Raw genomic sequence first — 15,240 nt, 5'->3', positions numbered from 1 at the left:
ACCGGCCCCGGCGAGGGGAGCTCTTAACGATTTGCCTTTTTATAAACGGAGTTATTTAAGTATTAACAGACTTTTTTGTGCTTTTCCCCCCTCCTCTCCCCTCCCTCTGTTATTTATTGAGCCGCTTAGTTTCTCTTTTTATAAATCTCTTTTTTTTTTTTGCGTTTTCCCCCTTTCCCTCAAAGTCTCACTTGAATTTCTGAGACTTCTCTCTCCCGGCCTGAGCTCCGAGCCCTTTCCGTTGGCGCTCGCGGGCCGCTCGAACCTCACATTCGGTGCTAAAATCCCACGGGGTTCCCCGCTCCGTGTGCCGTGACCCCCCCTCCCCGAGCTTTAACGAGTCCGAATCACGGAGCGGAAAGCAGGAACCCCCTTTTCCCACCGTGGCCGGAGCGCTATCCGGCTAAAATGAAGGAACGACGAGCCAGGGCGATGGTGTCTCCTCCTCCTCCTCGGCACAGACCGCGATCTCCAGCTCACGCTGCTGCTCCACGGGACCCCCAGCCCGGACCCCCCGGCTGCTCCCACCGGCGTTTCCCGGCGATCGGCACCGTCTTTCCGTGAGCCGCCGTCGTTTCTCTCTTGCTCGCGCGCGACTGGAGCTTCGCCAGCGCTCCCGGTGAGCTCCCGGGAGGCCGATTACCACCAGCCGGTTGGTTTTCCCCAGCGAAACCACCAAAAGGTCCGGAGCTGGGGACCCCCCAGGGCTGGTTTCCCAGCCCGAAGGGATTTTTCGGGGCCGAGACCCGGCCGCTAGAACCAAAAATGAAGCGTGAATCCGGGGCTGCGGTGGCTCCCCAAGCCCCGCCGGGATCCCGCTTCCCACCCAGGATGCATAAAGCGCCCCTCAGCCGCCCCGGGCGTTCCTGAGGTCCAAAACCAAAGGCTGATCCTTTTTTTTTCTCTTTTTTTCTACGGACACAAACACCTCAGCGGCGGCCGCTCGGCTGCCCCGACGCCCTCCCCTCCCTCCCCAACCCCTTTTATTCCTTCTTCTCCTGCTTTCCCCTTCCCGGCGGGACAACCCCAACCCCGAGCACAAAAAAAAAAACCCCTAAAAAAAGGGGTTTTCTATTTTTTTCCTGGAGGCTTTGCCCCTTTCTCAGTGCTCTGAGGGTTGGTTTTTCTTTTTTTCTTTCCGTCTCTTTTCTTTTTTTTCGCTGTTAAAGAGTCTAAACCGAAAATGTAGGAATTTTGTAACCCTCCCGGTCGCTTTTTCCCCCCTGTAAATATCTCTATTTTTTAATCAGATGTCTGAACAAACGAGGATGTGCAATACCCCGGCCCCCCCTGCCCTCCCCAACGAGTTTTCAGTTGTAGAGCGTTTATGGCTTTGCTGTCGTCTTTGGGTTTTTTTTCCCTTTTTCGTGAGGTTCCACTCGCTTTTGGACCCCCCCCTTTGCCCCCTCCCCCCCCCCCCCCGTGACCGCAGGAGCTTTTGTATCTGTAAGATATTGTAATTACCTATTTGTGTAACGAGATCTACTACTGTAAGTTTTGTACTGTACTGGCTGAAGGTCTGTTATAAATAAACCGGAGTAATTTAACGCCTCCCCCCCCCACCTCCCCGCTTCAATTCTATGGGGGGGGATTTGGGGGGCCAGGACCCCCACATTCCCTGTTTATGGAGGCTTGGAGGGGGCCAGGAGAGTGGGGATCCCACCCCAGGGTTGGGGGACACTGGGGGTTCCCTATAGGGAGGTGGAGGGGGGTGGCACTAGGACCCACCCCCTAAGGAGTGGGACAATGGGGACCCCCGTGAGGGACGCTGGGGGGCCCCTCTGTTATGAGGACACTGGGGGTGCCCCCCCAGGGGTTGGGGGGACACACCGAGGGTCCCCGCTTGAGCTTTTGGGGGGGCAGGACGCATGGAGACACCCCCCTATATAGAGGGTGGGACACTGGGGAGCCCCTCAGGGCTGGGGAGGGGGCGCTCTGGGGCTCTGGGGGGGCTGGGAAGGACATGGGGAGACCCCTCCATAAGGGGCTGGGACACTGGGGTCCCCTCTGGGGCTTTGGAGGGGGCGCCACGCTGCCCCCCAACCCCGTAGAGCTTAGATAGCGCAGGACTACATCTCCCAGCAGCCCCAGCGGCGCGTTGTGATGGCGTCACACGCGACGCGTTAGTCCGCCGTGGCGCCCCGGAACTCAATCTCCCAGCAGCCCCCTCGCGGCGCGCGGAGATGACGTACAACGCACCGCGCGCCGCGCGCGGGTCACCTCACACCACGCGTCGCGCTCGACCCCTCCGCCGCGGCGAGAAAAAGTAGTCCCCCAATTCCCGCCGTCTCTGCCGCCCCGCGCCAGCCCAACCCGCCGCGATCCCGCCTCGTTGCCGCTGTTGAGGCCGCTGCGAGGCGAGCCGGATGGCTCTGCGGGGTCGGGGCGGCGGCAGGGCGGCGGCGGAAGGAGGTTCCGGGCGGAGGGATAGTATATAAGCGGGCGGTGGCGTGGATGCCGGCCCTTCTTTCGCCGCCGCCTCAGCGAGCATGGTGGGGGCCGTGCGGGCCGGGGGTCCCTGGGGGCGGCTGGGAGGGGCCCAGGGGGGCCCTGAGGAACCGGGAGGGCGGCCCAGGGCCCGTGTGGGGCTCGGGGGTTCCGATCGGGCGGCTGGGGGGAAGCGATAAGGTCCCGATGGGGCAGGAGGGGCGGGGTGGGGGGGGAATCGAGGGGGCTCAGGGCCCGGGGGGGGCGGGGGCATGTGGTGTGATGGGGGGAGACACGGGGGGAGTCCTTATGGGGCAAAGGGTGCTGAGAGGGGTCTTATGGGGTAAGGGGGGCGGGGGGGGTCGGAGGAGGGGGGTGGTGGGGGGGTCCAGGGCCGGGTAGGTCGGGGGGTGGGGCCCATGGGGCAAAGGGGGGGGCGCAGGAGGGCTCTGGAGCTGAAATGGGACAGGGACTACTGGGGTGGCATCTTCTGGGGGGGCTGGAGGGTCACAGAGGAGGCTCATAGCGGCTGCCAGGCTTGGGGGGGCTGTGGGGGTTGTCCTAGATTCATTCTCTTGTGTGTGTTTATGTTTTCTCCCCCCCCTCCCCAGACGAAGAAAAGGAGGAACAACGGGCGCGCCAAGAAGGGCCGCGGGCACGTGCAGCCCATCCGCTGCACCAACTGCGCCCGCTGCGTCCCCAAGGACAAGGCCATCAAAAAATTCGTCATCAGGAACATCGTGGAGGCGGCCGCCGTCAGGGACATCTCGGAGGCCAGCGTCTTCGACTGTAGGGGCTGGGGGGGTGTTAGGGGGCTTTGAGAGGCATTGAGGGGGCTTTGGGGGGCATTAAGGGAGCTTTGAGGGGTGTTAAGGGCCATGAGGGGGCTTTAAAGGGGCATTGAGGGGGCTTGGAGGGGCTTTGGGGGGCATTGAGAGGGCTTTGGGGGGCATTGAGAGGGCTTTGGGGGGCATTGAAGGGGCTTTGGGGGGCATTGAAGGGGCTTTGGGGGGCATTAAGGGGGCTTTGGGGGGCATTAAGGGGGCTTTGGGGGGCATTAAGGGAGCTTTGAGGGGCATTAAGGGCCATGAGGGGGCTTGGAGGGGCGTTGGGGGGCATTGAGGGGTCTTGGAGGGGCATTGATGGGGCTTGGAGGATCGTTAGGGGGCATTGAGCGGGCTTGGAGGGTCGTTAGGGGGCTTTAAAGGGGCATTAGGGGGCATTGAGGGGTATTAAGGGGGCTTTGGGAGTCATTAAGGGAGCTTTGAGGGGCATTAAGGGCCACGAGGGGGCTTTAAAGGGGCATTGAGGGGGCTTGGAGGGGCGTTAGGGGGTATTGAGGGAGCATTGAGGGGCGTTAGGGAGCTTGGAGGGGCATTGAGGGGGCTTTGGGGGGCATTAAGGGCCATGAGGGGGCTTTAAAGGGGCATTGATGGGGCTTGAAGGGGCATTAAGGGGGCTTTGGGAGGCATTAAGGGAGCTTTGAGGGGCGTTGAGGGCCATGAGGGGGCTTTAAAGGGGCATTGATGGGGCTTGGAGGGGCGTTAGGGGGCATTGAGGGGGCTTTGGGGGACATTAAGTGGGCTTTGGGGGGCTTGGAGGGGCGTTAGGGGGCTTTGGGTAGCATTGAGGGGGCTTTGAGGGGCATTAAGGGGGCTTTGAGAGAGCATAGAGGGGTGTTAGGGGGCATTGAGGGCTGTTAGGGGGCACTGAGGGGACTTTGGGGGGCATTAATGGGGCTTTGAGGGATGTTAGGGTGCTTTGAGGGGCTTTAGGGGGGCATTAAGGGGGCTTTGAGGGGCATTAATGGGGCTTTGGGGGGCATTAATGGGGCTTTGTGGGATGTTAGGGGGCTTTGAGGGGCATAAGGGGGGCTTTGAGGGGCATTAAGGGGGCTTTGGGGGGCATTAGGGGTCATTGAGGGCTTGGGGGGGCACTGAGGGGGCTTTGGGGGGCATTAATGGGGCTTTGTGGGATGTTAGGGTGCTTTGAGGGGCATTAAGGGGGCTTTGGGGGGCACTGAGGGGGCTTTAGGGGCATTCAGGGGGCCCTGAGGGGTGTCGGGGGGGCGTTGAGGGGTAGGAAAGTGGGGGGTGCTTGGCGATGTTTTGGGGGTTCGAGGGGAAGGCGGGTGGTCCTGGGGTTGTTTTGAGGTTCAGGGGGAAGGTGGTGGGTGGTGCTGGGGTTGGGGGGGGGGGGGGGGGGAGGTTCAAGGGGAAGGCGGGTGATGCTGGGGGCTTCAGGGGGAAGACAGGGGGTCACTAGGGGGGCAGTTTGGGGGTTCGGGGTCCCCTTGACCCCCCTCTTTCCCCCCCCCCAAGCCTACGTGCTGCCCAAGCTGTACGTGAAGCTGCATTACTGCGTGAGCTGCGCCATCCACAGCAAGGTGGTTCGGAACCGCTCCCGCGAGGCCCGCAAGGACCGCACGCCCCCCCCGCGCTTCCGCCCCGCCGTACGTACCGGGAGGGGGGGTCTGGGGGGGCCACGACACCCCCCCAGACCCCTCACCCTCTGCTTCCCCCCCCACACAGGGCGCTGCCCCCCGGCCCCCCCCAAAACCCATGTGAGGAGGCTCCGAAGCGAACCCCCCCCCCAACCCGGGGTGGGGGGTGGAATAAAGGATCCTGGAAGCCAGCCTGGCTCTGCGCCTTGGAATTGGGGGGGTTGGAAGGGGGGGGGCTACGGCGTTTTGGGGGGTGGGGGGGTCCCCCAGCCCCCTGATTGCAAATTGGGGGGGGGGCTACATCGTTTTGGGGTTGGAAGTGGGGGGGTTCCAGCCCCATGGTTACAAAGTGGGAGGGCTACATAGTTTTGGGGCTTGGAATGGGGGGGTCCCAGCCCCCCGGTTACAAGGTGGGGGGGGGCTACATAGTTTTGGGGTTGCAATAGGGGGGTCCCAGCCCCCTGGTTGCAAAGAGGGGGGGCTGCCCACCCCATGGAGAAGGGGTCCTTGGCCCATAGGTGCTACCTGAGTGTTTTGAGGGGGGGCACAGACCCCCAGAGTGCATCTAAACTTCGCGGGGGGGGCATCCTCTTGCCCCCATGGTGCAGGTTTGGGGTGGGGGGGAGGCTCCCCCTGTGCCCCACAGGACACCCCCTCAAGGCCCTGCCCCCCCCCGGGGGGGGGCTGTAGGTGCCCCCCCCTCTTTACCCTGATTTGCCCTGAGCTGGGGGGGCAACAAAAATAAATTTGCCCCCCCCGCCCCCCGCAATGGGGCAGGGGGGAGCTGGGGGCTGCGATGGGGTCAGAGACCCCCCCCCAGAGATTAAGGGGGGTCAAATGGGCCCCCCCCATGCTGACACACCCCCTCTTAAAGGGTTTTCGGGGGGGGGCTGTGATGGGGATTCATAACTAACCCCCCCCCGGAGTTTTGGGGGGTGAGTGGGGGGGGGGGGTCAGACACAGCCCCCACAAGAGTTTGGGGGGGGCTGCAATGGGGCACACACACGGGGGGGGGTCCCCACAGCACCCAGGGGCTTGGAGGGGGGGGGCTTGCAGTGGGCGAGACCCCCCCCACATGGGGGTTTGGGGCTGTAATGGGGCTATAAAGCCCCCACACCCCCCCCCCCGCTGGTTTTGTGGGGGGCTGCAATGGGGCCCTGAACCCACTCTGGGGTCCGGGGGGGGGGTCGGGGTTCCTGATGTCGGTTTGGGGGGTCGGGCTCTGTTTTGGGGGGGGTATCCCGGTTTAGGGGATCAGTCCCGCTGGGGTTGGGGGGGCTGTCCTGGTTTAGGGGGTTCGGTCCCGGTTTAGAGGGGTCAGTCCCGGTGTGGGGGGGCTGCCCGGTTGGGGGGGGCGGTCTGTCCCAGTTTGAGGGGTCGGTCCCGGTTTGGGGGTTCGATCCCGGGTTGGGGGGGGGGTTCGGTCCCGGTTTGTGTGTCTGTCCCGGTTTCAGGGTGTCCATCCCTCTCCCCCTTTCGGGGTACGGCGGGGGGGGTCGGTCCCGGGTTTGGGGGGTTCGCTCACCGGTTTGGGGGGGGCGTCGGTTCCCGGTCCCGGTTTGGGGGTTCGATCCCGGTTTGGGGGTTCGATCCCGGTTTGGGGGTTCGGTCCCGGTTTTGGGGATGTTGGTCCTGGTTTAGGGGTTCGGTCCCAGTTTGGGGATGTCGGTCCCGGTTTGGGGGTTCGGTCCCAGTTTGGGGATGTCGGTCCCGGTTTGGGGGTTCGGTCCCGGTTTGGGTGGGGGTCGGTCCCGGTCCCGGTTTGGGGGGTTCGGTCCCAGTTTGGGGGTTCGATCCCGGTTTGGGGGTTCGGTCCCGGTTTGGGGGGGGTCGGTCCCAGTCCCGGTTTGGGGGTGTCGGTCCCGGATTGGGGGGGGGCGGTCTGTCCCAGTTTGAGGGGTCGGTCCCGGTTTGGGGGGTGTCTGTCCCGGTTTGTGTGTCTGTCCCCGGTTTCGGGGTGTCCATTCCCTCTCCCAGTTTGGGGTGCGACGCGGGGGGGGGTCGGTCCCGGTTTGGGGGTTCGCTCCCGGTTTGGGGGGCGTCGGTCCCGGTCCCGGTTTGGGGGTTCGGTCCCGGTTTGTGTGTCTGTCCCGGTTTCGGGGTGCGGCGGGGGGGGGCGGTGCCGGTGCCTCCCCGGGCGTGTCCCGAGCTGTTCCCGGGGGGGACCCCGCCCCCCGTCCCCCCGTGCCAGGTGCGCCCGCCCTCCTCCACCCACCCCCCCCCCCCCCCCCCCGCCCCGTGCCCCGCCCGGAGCCGCCACCGGGAGCGGACCGCGATGGCCCCGGAGCGGCACCGGCCGCTGCTCCCCGCTGCTGCTGCTGCTGCTGCTCCCCGGGCCCGGGGCGGGGCAGGCAGGTGCGACCGCGGGGAACCGGGGAACCGGCGGGGAGCTCGGAAATACCGGGAATAAGCAGCGATGGGACAACCGGGAGGGTCCCCGAGAACCGGGGAGCCCCTGATTTGGGGGAACCGGGAGGGGGTCCCGGGATGGTAGAAAGTTCAGGGAACCGGGAGGGATGCGAGAAGCGGGGATCCCGGGAGAGGAGAAAGTTCGGGGAACCGGGAAAGCTCCGGGAATCGAGACGGGGAGAGCTCGGGGAACCGGGAGAGCTCGGAAATACCGGGAATGGGCAGCGCTGGGGGAAGCGAGAGGGCTCCGGGAACCGGGGAGCCCTCCACGAGGAGTTCTAGGGGATCCGTGAATTCCCGGGGAACCGGGAGCGCTCGGGGAGCCCGGGACACGGGGAGCGATGGGGGAACCGGGAGGGTCCCGAGAACCGGGGGGTCCCGGGACGGTAGAAATCCCGGGGAGCCCACCACGAGGAGCTCCTGGGGACCCGTGAATTCCCGGGGAACCGGGAGGGCTCCGAGAACCGGGGATCCCACCACGGGGACCCGTGAATTCCCGGGGAACCGGGAGAGCTCGGGGATCCCGCGGCTCCTTCCCGGGACTCCCAGAACCCCGACACCGGGGACACCCCGGGAGCACCGGCCAAACCCCCCCATTCCCAGTTCTTCCCCCCCCCATTCCCAGTTCTTTCCCCCCCATTCCCAGTTCTTCCTCCCCCCCATTCCCAGTCCTTCCCCCCCCCATTCCCAGTTCTTTCCCCCCTCCATTCCCAGTTCTTTCCCCCCCGATTCCCAGTCCTTCCCCCCTCCATTCCCAGTTCTTTCCCCCCTCCATTCCCAGTTCTTTCCCCCCCCATTCCCAGTTCTTCCCCCCCCATTCCCAGTTCTTCCCCCCCCCATTCCTAGTTCTTCCCCCCCCATTCCCAGTTCTTCCCCCCCCATTCCCAGTTCCCCATTCCCAGTCGGAGGCACCTGCGGCCCCACAGCTCCCGGGACACTTTCAAGCTTCACGTCCCCCCCCCCCCACCCCAACCCCCCCGGTTCCCCCAGTTCCCAACCGGGATAGGGGGGTCCCCAGGGATCCCCTCAATGTCCCTGCTCTGTGTGTGTGTCCCCCCCCACCCCCAACCCCACACCCCAAGATTCACTCCCGGAAGCCTCGAGGTTGTTTTCCACAAGCAAATCCCGCAGGTTTGGGGCGCGGGGCGGGGGGCCCCCCAATCCTTCTGCTGCTCCACGTGCTCCCCCCATAGCCCCCCATGTCCCCCCATCACCCCCCCAGAGCCATGGGGGGGGGGGGGGCTCCTCTCCCCCAAACCCCTCGCCTTGAGCCCCTTTTTGTGCCCCCCCCCCCCCATTCCCTGGGGTTGGGGGTCCCGCTGTGTCCGTCTGTCCGTCCATCCGTCCGTCCCGACGCGTGGGGCCCCCTCGGGGACCCCCCCCCCCCCCTTATCCCGAGGCTATTCCTGGCGGGGCGAGCGCTGGAACGTGGCTGATACGGGGCGAGCGATAACGCCCGGGCCCAACATGAGCCTGGGGGGGGGGCCCGGGACCCCCCAACCCTGCCAGGTGCGCCCCACGGAGCCCCCCAACTGGGTCAGGTGTGCCCCCCAGCACCCACAGAGCCCCATGGAGCCCCCCAGCACCCACAGAGCCCCCCAAACCCAGGCAGCGGAGCCCCATGGAGCCCCCCAACACCCACAGAGCCCCCCCCAACCCCAGCTGGTGTGCCCCACAGAGCCCCATGGAGCCCCCCAACACCCACAGAGCCCCCCCAACCCCAGCAGGTGCACCCCACGGAGCCCCCCAACTGGGGCAGGTGTGCCCCCCAGCACCCACAGAGCCCCACGGAGCCCCCCAGCACCCACAGAGCCCCCCAACCCAGGCAGCGGACCCCCATGGAGCCCCATGGAGCCCCCCAACACCCACGGAGCCCCCCCAACCCCAGCAGGTGAGGCCCACAGAGCCCCATGGAGCCCCCCAACACCCACAGAGCCCCCCCAAACCCCAGCAGGTGCGCCCCACAGAGCCCTCCAACACCCATAGAACCCCCCAACCCTGCCAGGTGCACCCCACGGAGCCCCCCAACTGGGGCAGGTGTGCCCCCCAGCACCCACAGAGCCCCATGGAGCCCCCCAGCACCCACAGAGCCCCCCCCAACCCAGGCAGGTGCACCCCACAGAGCCCCATGGAGCCCCCCAACTGGGGCGGGTGTGCCCCCCAGCACCCACAGAGCCCCATGGAGCCCCTCCCAACCCCAGCAGGTGCGCCCCATGGAGCCCCCCAACTGGGGCAGGTGTGCCCCCCAGCACCCACAGAGCCCCATGGAGCCCCCCAGCACCGACAGAGCCCCCCCAACTCCAGCAGGTGCACCCCATGGAGCCCCCCAACTGGGTCAGGTGTGCCCCCCAGCACCCACAGAGCCCCCCCCAACCCAGGCAGGTGCGCCCCACAGAGCTCCATGGAGCCCCCCAACACCCACAGAGCCCCCCCCAACCCCAGGAGGTGCGCCCCACAGAGCCCCATGGAGCCCCCCAACTGGGGCAGGTGTGCCCCCCAGCACCCACAGAGCCCCATGGAGCCCCCCAGCACCCACAGAGCCCCCCAACCCAGCAGGTGCGCCCCATGGAGCCCCATAGAGCCCTCCAGCCCTGGCAGGTGCACCCCACAGAGCCCCCCAGCACCTACAGAGCCCCCCAACCCAGGCAGGTGTGCCCCACGGAGCCCCATGGAGCCCCCCAACCCAGGCAGGTGAGCCCCCAACCTGGGCAGGTACGCCCCATGGAGCCCCCCAGAGCCCCCCAACCCAGGCAGCTGCACCCCATGGAGCCCCTCCCAGCCTCATGGTGCCCCACAAACCCTCCTGCCCCCCCCCCCCCCCCCAGCCCCCCTTTGCCAGTCCCCAGCACCCACGGGGGTCCCGGGGGGCCCCCCTTGATTGCCCTTTGACCCCACTTTGCCCCCCAGCACCCTGAGCGCACTCTGCCTGCCCTCAGACCCCCCCCCCCCACCTCCTTGTTCCGTGGGGGTCCCAGCCCCCCTCTCCGGGCCCCATCGTGCCCATCCCCGGGGCGTCAGGGCTGGGGACGCAGCTGGGACCTTTTTATAGCCCCTTCCTTGTCAAAATAGCCCAGGTTGGGATGGGGGGAGCGCGGGGGGGGGGCTGCAGGCCCCTTCCATGCATGCACTGAGCTGCCTGTTCTCAGCTGTTGTTGGGGGGGGGGTTTAGGGGGTGTTGGCCCCTTCCATGCATGCACTGAGCTGCTTGTTTGCAGGGGGGGGGTTAGGGGGTGGGGGGCCCTTCCATGCATGCACCGAGCTGCTTGTTCTCAGCGAGGGGGGGGGTTTAGGGGGTGGGGGGCCCTTCCAAGCATGCACCGAGCTCCCCGTTCTCAGCAGCCGCCCCGGGGGGGCTCTCAGGCCCCGCTTTGCCCCCATACTGGGACCACAAAGGCACCATTCACCCCCCCCTCGAGGCCAGGGCACGACTCCCGCCCCCGCTGAGGCTGGAGGGGACCCCGCCATGTCCCCCCCGGGGAGGGGGGGGGGGGAGGCCGCTGTCCCCTGTTTTCGGGGGGCCGGGGCCCCACAATCGCCTCTTTGTGCGGCTGCGGGGAGGGGGCCTCATCCTGGCCTGTGCACAAAGGGGGCTCTGTCCTCCCTGGTATTTCTGGGGGGGGGGGGGAAAGGCTGATTATTAACCCAGGCCCCCCCCCCTCCTCCCTCCTCAGGCTCAGGGGGCAGCGGGGACCCCCCCAGCGCAGGCGTCGAGGCGGGTTGGGTGGCGCAGGCCGAAGTCCAGGGGTGTCGCGGGCGCCATGGTTGAAGTGGGGGGGGGCCCAGCACCCACAGCACCCGCCTTGCGCAACCCTCGTCAGGCCGGTTCGGGCACCACGGGGAGTGGGGAGCACCCAGCAACGCCCCCCCCCCCCAACCCCGTAACACACACCCCCCCGCCCCCCCCCCCGGCATCGCCAACCCCACGGCGGGGATGGAAATGGGGGGAGATGGGGGCACTGGGGGGGGATATGGGGCACTAGGGGGGGACAGGGACATGGGGGGGGCACTGCTGTGAGGGGCTAGGGGCACAAAGGGGGGGACAGGGGGAAAAAGGGGGGGACAGGGGCACTATGGTGGGGATAGGGGCACAAAAGGAGGGACAGAGGTAAAAAGGAGGGGACAGGGACATGGGGGGCGCACTACCGTGAGGGGACAGGGGCACAAAGGGAGGGACAGGGGCAAAAAGGGGGGGGACAGGGACACAAAGGGGGTGACCGGGGCACTATGGTGGGGATAGGGGCACAAAGAGGGGGGACAGGGGCAAAAAGAGGGGGACGGGGCAAAAAGGGGGGGGACAGGGGCTCTGTGGTGGGGACAGGGCAAAAAGGGGGGGACAGGGGCTCTGTGGTGGGGACGGGGCACAAAGGGGGTGACAGGGGCAAAAAGGGGAGGGACAGGGGCTCTGTGGTGGGGACAGGGGCAAAAAGGGGGGAACAGGGGCAAAAAGAGGGGGACAGGGGCAAAAAGGGGGGACAAGGACACAAAGGGGTTGACAGGGGCGCTGTGGTGGGGATAGGGGCACAAAGGGGGGGATGGGGCAAAAAGGGGGTGACAGGGGCAAAAAGGGGGGGACAGGGACACAAAGGAAGGGACAGGGGCACTATGGTGGGGATAGGGGCACAAAGGGGGGGATGGGGCAAAAAGGGGTGACAGGGGCAAAAGGGGGGGACAGGGACACAAAGGAGGGGACAGGGGCACTATGGTGGGGCTAGGGGCACAAAGAGGGGGATAGGGGCAAAAAGGGGGGGGACAGGGACACAAAGGGGGTGGCAGGGGCACTATGGTGGGGATAGGGGCACAAAGAGGGGGATAGGGGCACAAAGAGGGGGACAGGCACATTGGGGGGTCATCGCCATGGGGGGCCAGTTTCACAAAGGGGGTGACAGGGGCACTGTGGTGGTGACAGGGGCAAAAAGGGGGGGGGGACAAGGACGTTGGGGTGGACAGGGGCATCAGGGGGAACAGGGACACTAAGGTGGGGACAGGGACATGGGGGGGCACCACTGAGGGGGGGACAGGGGCACAGGGACACTGTGGTGGGGACAGGGACATGGGGGGGACACCACTGAGGGGGGGACAGGGGCACGAAGGGAGGGACAGGGGCAAGAAGAGAGGAATGTGGGCTGCAGAAGGTTGAAGGAGCCCATGGAGAACGTGACCGTGGCCACCAAGAGGTGGAGGTGGGCAGCGTGGGGGCACGTGGGCACGTTGGGGACAAGGTGCCGCTCCCCATAGTGTGCGCGGGGACACTGAACGGGCTGAGCGTGACGGGGGACGCCCAGCACCAGTACCAGACGCTGCACAAGATGTACAACAACTGCGAGATCGTCATGGGCAACCTGGAGATCGTCCTCATCGACCACACGCAGGACCTCTCCTTCCTTCAGGTGAGCTGGCAGGGACAAGGGGACATGGAGGGGACAAGTGGGGGACACCGAGGTGACTTTTCCCACCGCCCCACAGACCATCCGGGAGGTGACGGGCTACATCCTGATCGCCATGAACGTCTTCGCCTCGTTGCCGCTGCAGAACCTGCGCGTCATCCGCGGGACGCAGTTCTACGAGGAGAAGTACGCGCTCTTCGTGCTCCTCAACTACAACCCCAACACTACCCACGCGCTGCGCCAGCTCGGCCTCAACCAGCTCACAGGTGGGACCCCATTCCGGAGTCCAGTGGTCTCCATCCCAGGCTGGTGCCACCTCCCCATGGACCACGTACCGGACCAGTGCCACCTCCCCAGGTCCCCATCCCAGACTGGTGCCACCTCCCCATGGTCTCCATCCCATTCCAGTGCCATATCCCCATCCCAAACTGGTGCCACCTCCCCATGGTCTCCATCCCATTCCAGTGCCACCTCTCCACCCCAAACTGGTGCCACCTCCCCATGGTCCTCATCCCAAACTGGTATCACCTCCCCGTGGTCTCCATCCTTTTCCAATGCCACCACCCCATGGTCTCCATCCCAGACCAGTGCCACATCCCCATTCCAAACTGGTGCCACCTCCCCATGGTCCCCATCCCAGAGCGATGCTGTCCCCATGGTCTCCATCCCATTCCAGTGCCACCTCCCAGTAGTCCCCATCCCGTTCCAGTGCCACCTCCCCATGGTCACAATCCTGTTCCAGTGCCACCTCCCCATGGTCCCCATCCCAGACTGGTGCCACCTCCCCACAGTCTCCATCCCATTCCAGTGCCATATCCCCATCCCAAACTGGTGCCACCTCCCCACAGTCTCCATCCTTTTCCAGTGCCACGTCCCCAGGTCCCCATCCCAGACTGGTGCCACTTCCCTGTGGTCCCCATCCCAAACTGGTGCCACCACCCCATGATCTCCATCCATTCCAGTGCCACCACAGTTTCCATCCTGTTCCAGTGCTATGTCCCCATCCCAACCTGGTGCCATCTTCCCATGGTCTCCATCCCATTCCAGTGCCACCTGCCCAGGTCCCCATCCCAAACTGGTGCCACCTCCCATGGTCTCCATCCTTTTCCAGTGCCACCTCCCAATAGTCCCCATCCCAGACCGGTGCCACCTCCCCATTCACCCCCCTCCCCTCGTGGTGCCATCCGCCCTATGTGGTCCCCGTGGTGGTCATCGCGGGGGCCACAACCCCATGGTCCCTCCCTCCCCAGAGATCCTGGCTGGTGGCGTTTACATCGAGAAGAACGCCCAGCTCTGCCACGTGGACACGGTGGAGTGGCGGGACATCATGCGGGACCCCAGCCTGGAGCCCGCGGTGGGGGACAACGGCAAGGCTTGTGCGTGAGGGGGGGGCTCAGAGGAGTTTGGGGAGGGGGGCACCCCATGAATTTGGGGTGACCCCACTGCTTGTGTCCCACCCAGGTCCTCCGTGTCATGAGAGCTGCGGTGGCCACTGCTGGGGCCCTGGTCCTGGGGATTGTCAGAAATGTGGGTACCGGGGGGGGGTCTGGGGGCTTGGGGGGGGATGGAGAAGGGGGTTTGGTGTGTCCCCCCCAAAAATAAAGTCTGATGCCCCCTCCCCGCAGTGACGAAGACGATCTGCGCCCCCCAGTGCAACGGGCGCTGCTTCGGGAGGGCCCCCAACGAGTGCTGCCACGAGGAGTGCGCCGGCGGCTGCACCGGGCCCCTCCAGACACACTGCTTCGTATGTCAGCTCCCACCCTGTCTGTCTGTCTGTCCATCCATCCCCCGGTCTGTCCACCCACCTGTGTCGTGGTCCGTCCAGTTGTGCGTCCATCTATCTGCCCGCTGCAGGCATCCATCCATCCATCCATCCATCACCATTGTCTCCATCCATCCATCCATCCATCCATCCATCCATCCATCCATCCATCCATCACCATTGTCTCCATCCATCCATCCATCCCTCCCTCCCTGTGTCTGTCCATCCATCCATCCATCCATCCATCCATCCATCCATCCATCCAATCATCCCTCCCTCCTTCCCTCCCTGTGTCCATCCATCCCTGTGTCCGTCCATCCATCCATCCATCCATCCATCCATCCCTCCCTCCCTCCCTCCCTCCCTGTGTCCATCCCTCCCTCCCTGTGTCCGTCCATCCCTCCCTGTGTCCGTCCATCCATCCATTCATTCATCCATCCATCCATCCATCCATTCATCCCTGTGTCCATCATCCATCCATCCATCCTTCCATCCATCCATCCTTCCATCCATCCATCCATTCATCCCTGTGTCCGTCCATCCATCCATCCATCCTTCCATCCATCCATCCATCCATCCATTCATCCCTGTGTCCGTCTATCCATCCATCCTTCCATCCATCCATCCATTCATCCCTGTGTCCGTCCATCCATCCATCCATCCATCCATCCATCCATCCATCCATCCATCCATCCATCCATCCCTGTGTCCATCATCCATCCTTCCTTCCTTCCTTCCTTCCTTCCTTCCTTCCTTCCTTCCTTCCTTCCTTCCTTCCATCCATCCATCCATCCTTCCATCCATCCATCCATTCA

At 65.3% G+C, this 15,240-nt stretch overlaps 2 protein-coding genes across 2 annotated transcripts in view; both read left to right on the top strand.

Moving 5' to 3' along the window:
- Window positions 1-2,386: 2,386 nt before the first annotated feature.
- Window positions 2,387-5,061, top strand: RPS26 (ribosomal protein S26). The gene is made up of 4 exons (XM_069879470.1): window positions 2,387-2,492; window positions 3,039-3,216; window positions 4,749-4,879; window positions 4,959-5,061. The coding sequence occupies exons 1-4, from the start codon at window positions 2,490-2,492 to the stop codon at window positions 4,992-4,994; spliced, it is 348 nt and encodes a 115-aa protein (XP_069735571.1). The 5' UTR covers window positions 2,387-2,489; the 3' UTR covers window positions 4,995-5,061.
- Window positions 5,062-7,145: 2,084 nt separating this feature from the next.
- The window catches only part of ERBB3 (erb-b2 receptor tyrosine kinase 3), a 27,963-nt gene continuing 19,868 nt past the window's right edge, over window positions 7,146-15,240 (top strand). Inside the window, 7 exon segments of the mRNA XM_069879482.1 lie at window positions 7,146-7,165; window positions 7,167-7,225; window positions 12,515-12,666; window positions 12,743-12,929; window positions 13,914-14,039; window positions 14,125-14,190; window positions 14,289-14,407. Of these exon segments, the coding sequence (XP_069735583.1) occupies window positions 7,146-7,165; window positions 7,167-7,225; window positions 12,515-12,666; window positions 12,743-12,929; window positions 13,914-14,039; window positions 14,125-14,190; window positions 14,289-14,407 (729 nt within the window).

Source organism: Phaenicophaeus curvirostris, chromosome 38 (assembly GCF_032191515.1).
Source record: "Phaenicophaeus curvirostris isolate KB17595 chromosome 38, BPBGC_Pcur_1.0, whole genome shotgun sequence".
Taxonomy (NCBI): domain Eukaryota; kingdom Metazoa; phylum Chordata; class Aves; order Cuculiformes; family Cuculidae; genus Phaenicophaeus; species Phaenicophaeus curvirostris.
Note: the sequence above shows the minus strand (reverse complement) of the source record. Positions and strands in the feature narration are given on the sequence as shown.

What these genes read in the sequence shown, in the direction of transcription:
- RPS26 (XM_069879470.1), top strand. An exon ending in GGAGGCCAGCGTCTTCGACT is followed by an intron (nt 3,217 to 4,748) that starts GTAGGGGCTGGG and finishes CCCCCCCCCAAG; the next exon opens with CCTACGTGCTGCCCAAGCTG. An exon ending in CCCCGCGCTTCCGCCCCGCC is followed by an intron (nt 4,880 to 4,958) that starts GTACGTACCGGG and finishes CCCCCCACACAG; the next exon opens with GGCGCTGCCCCCCGGCCCCC.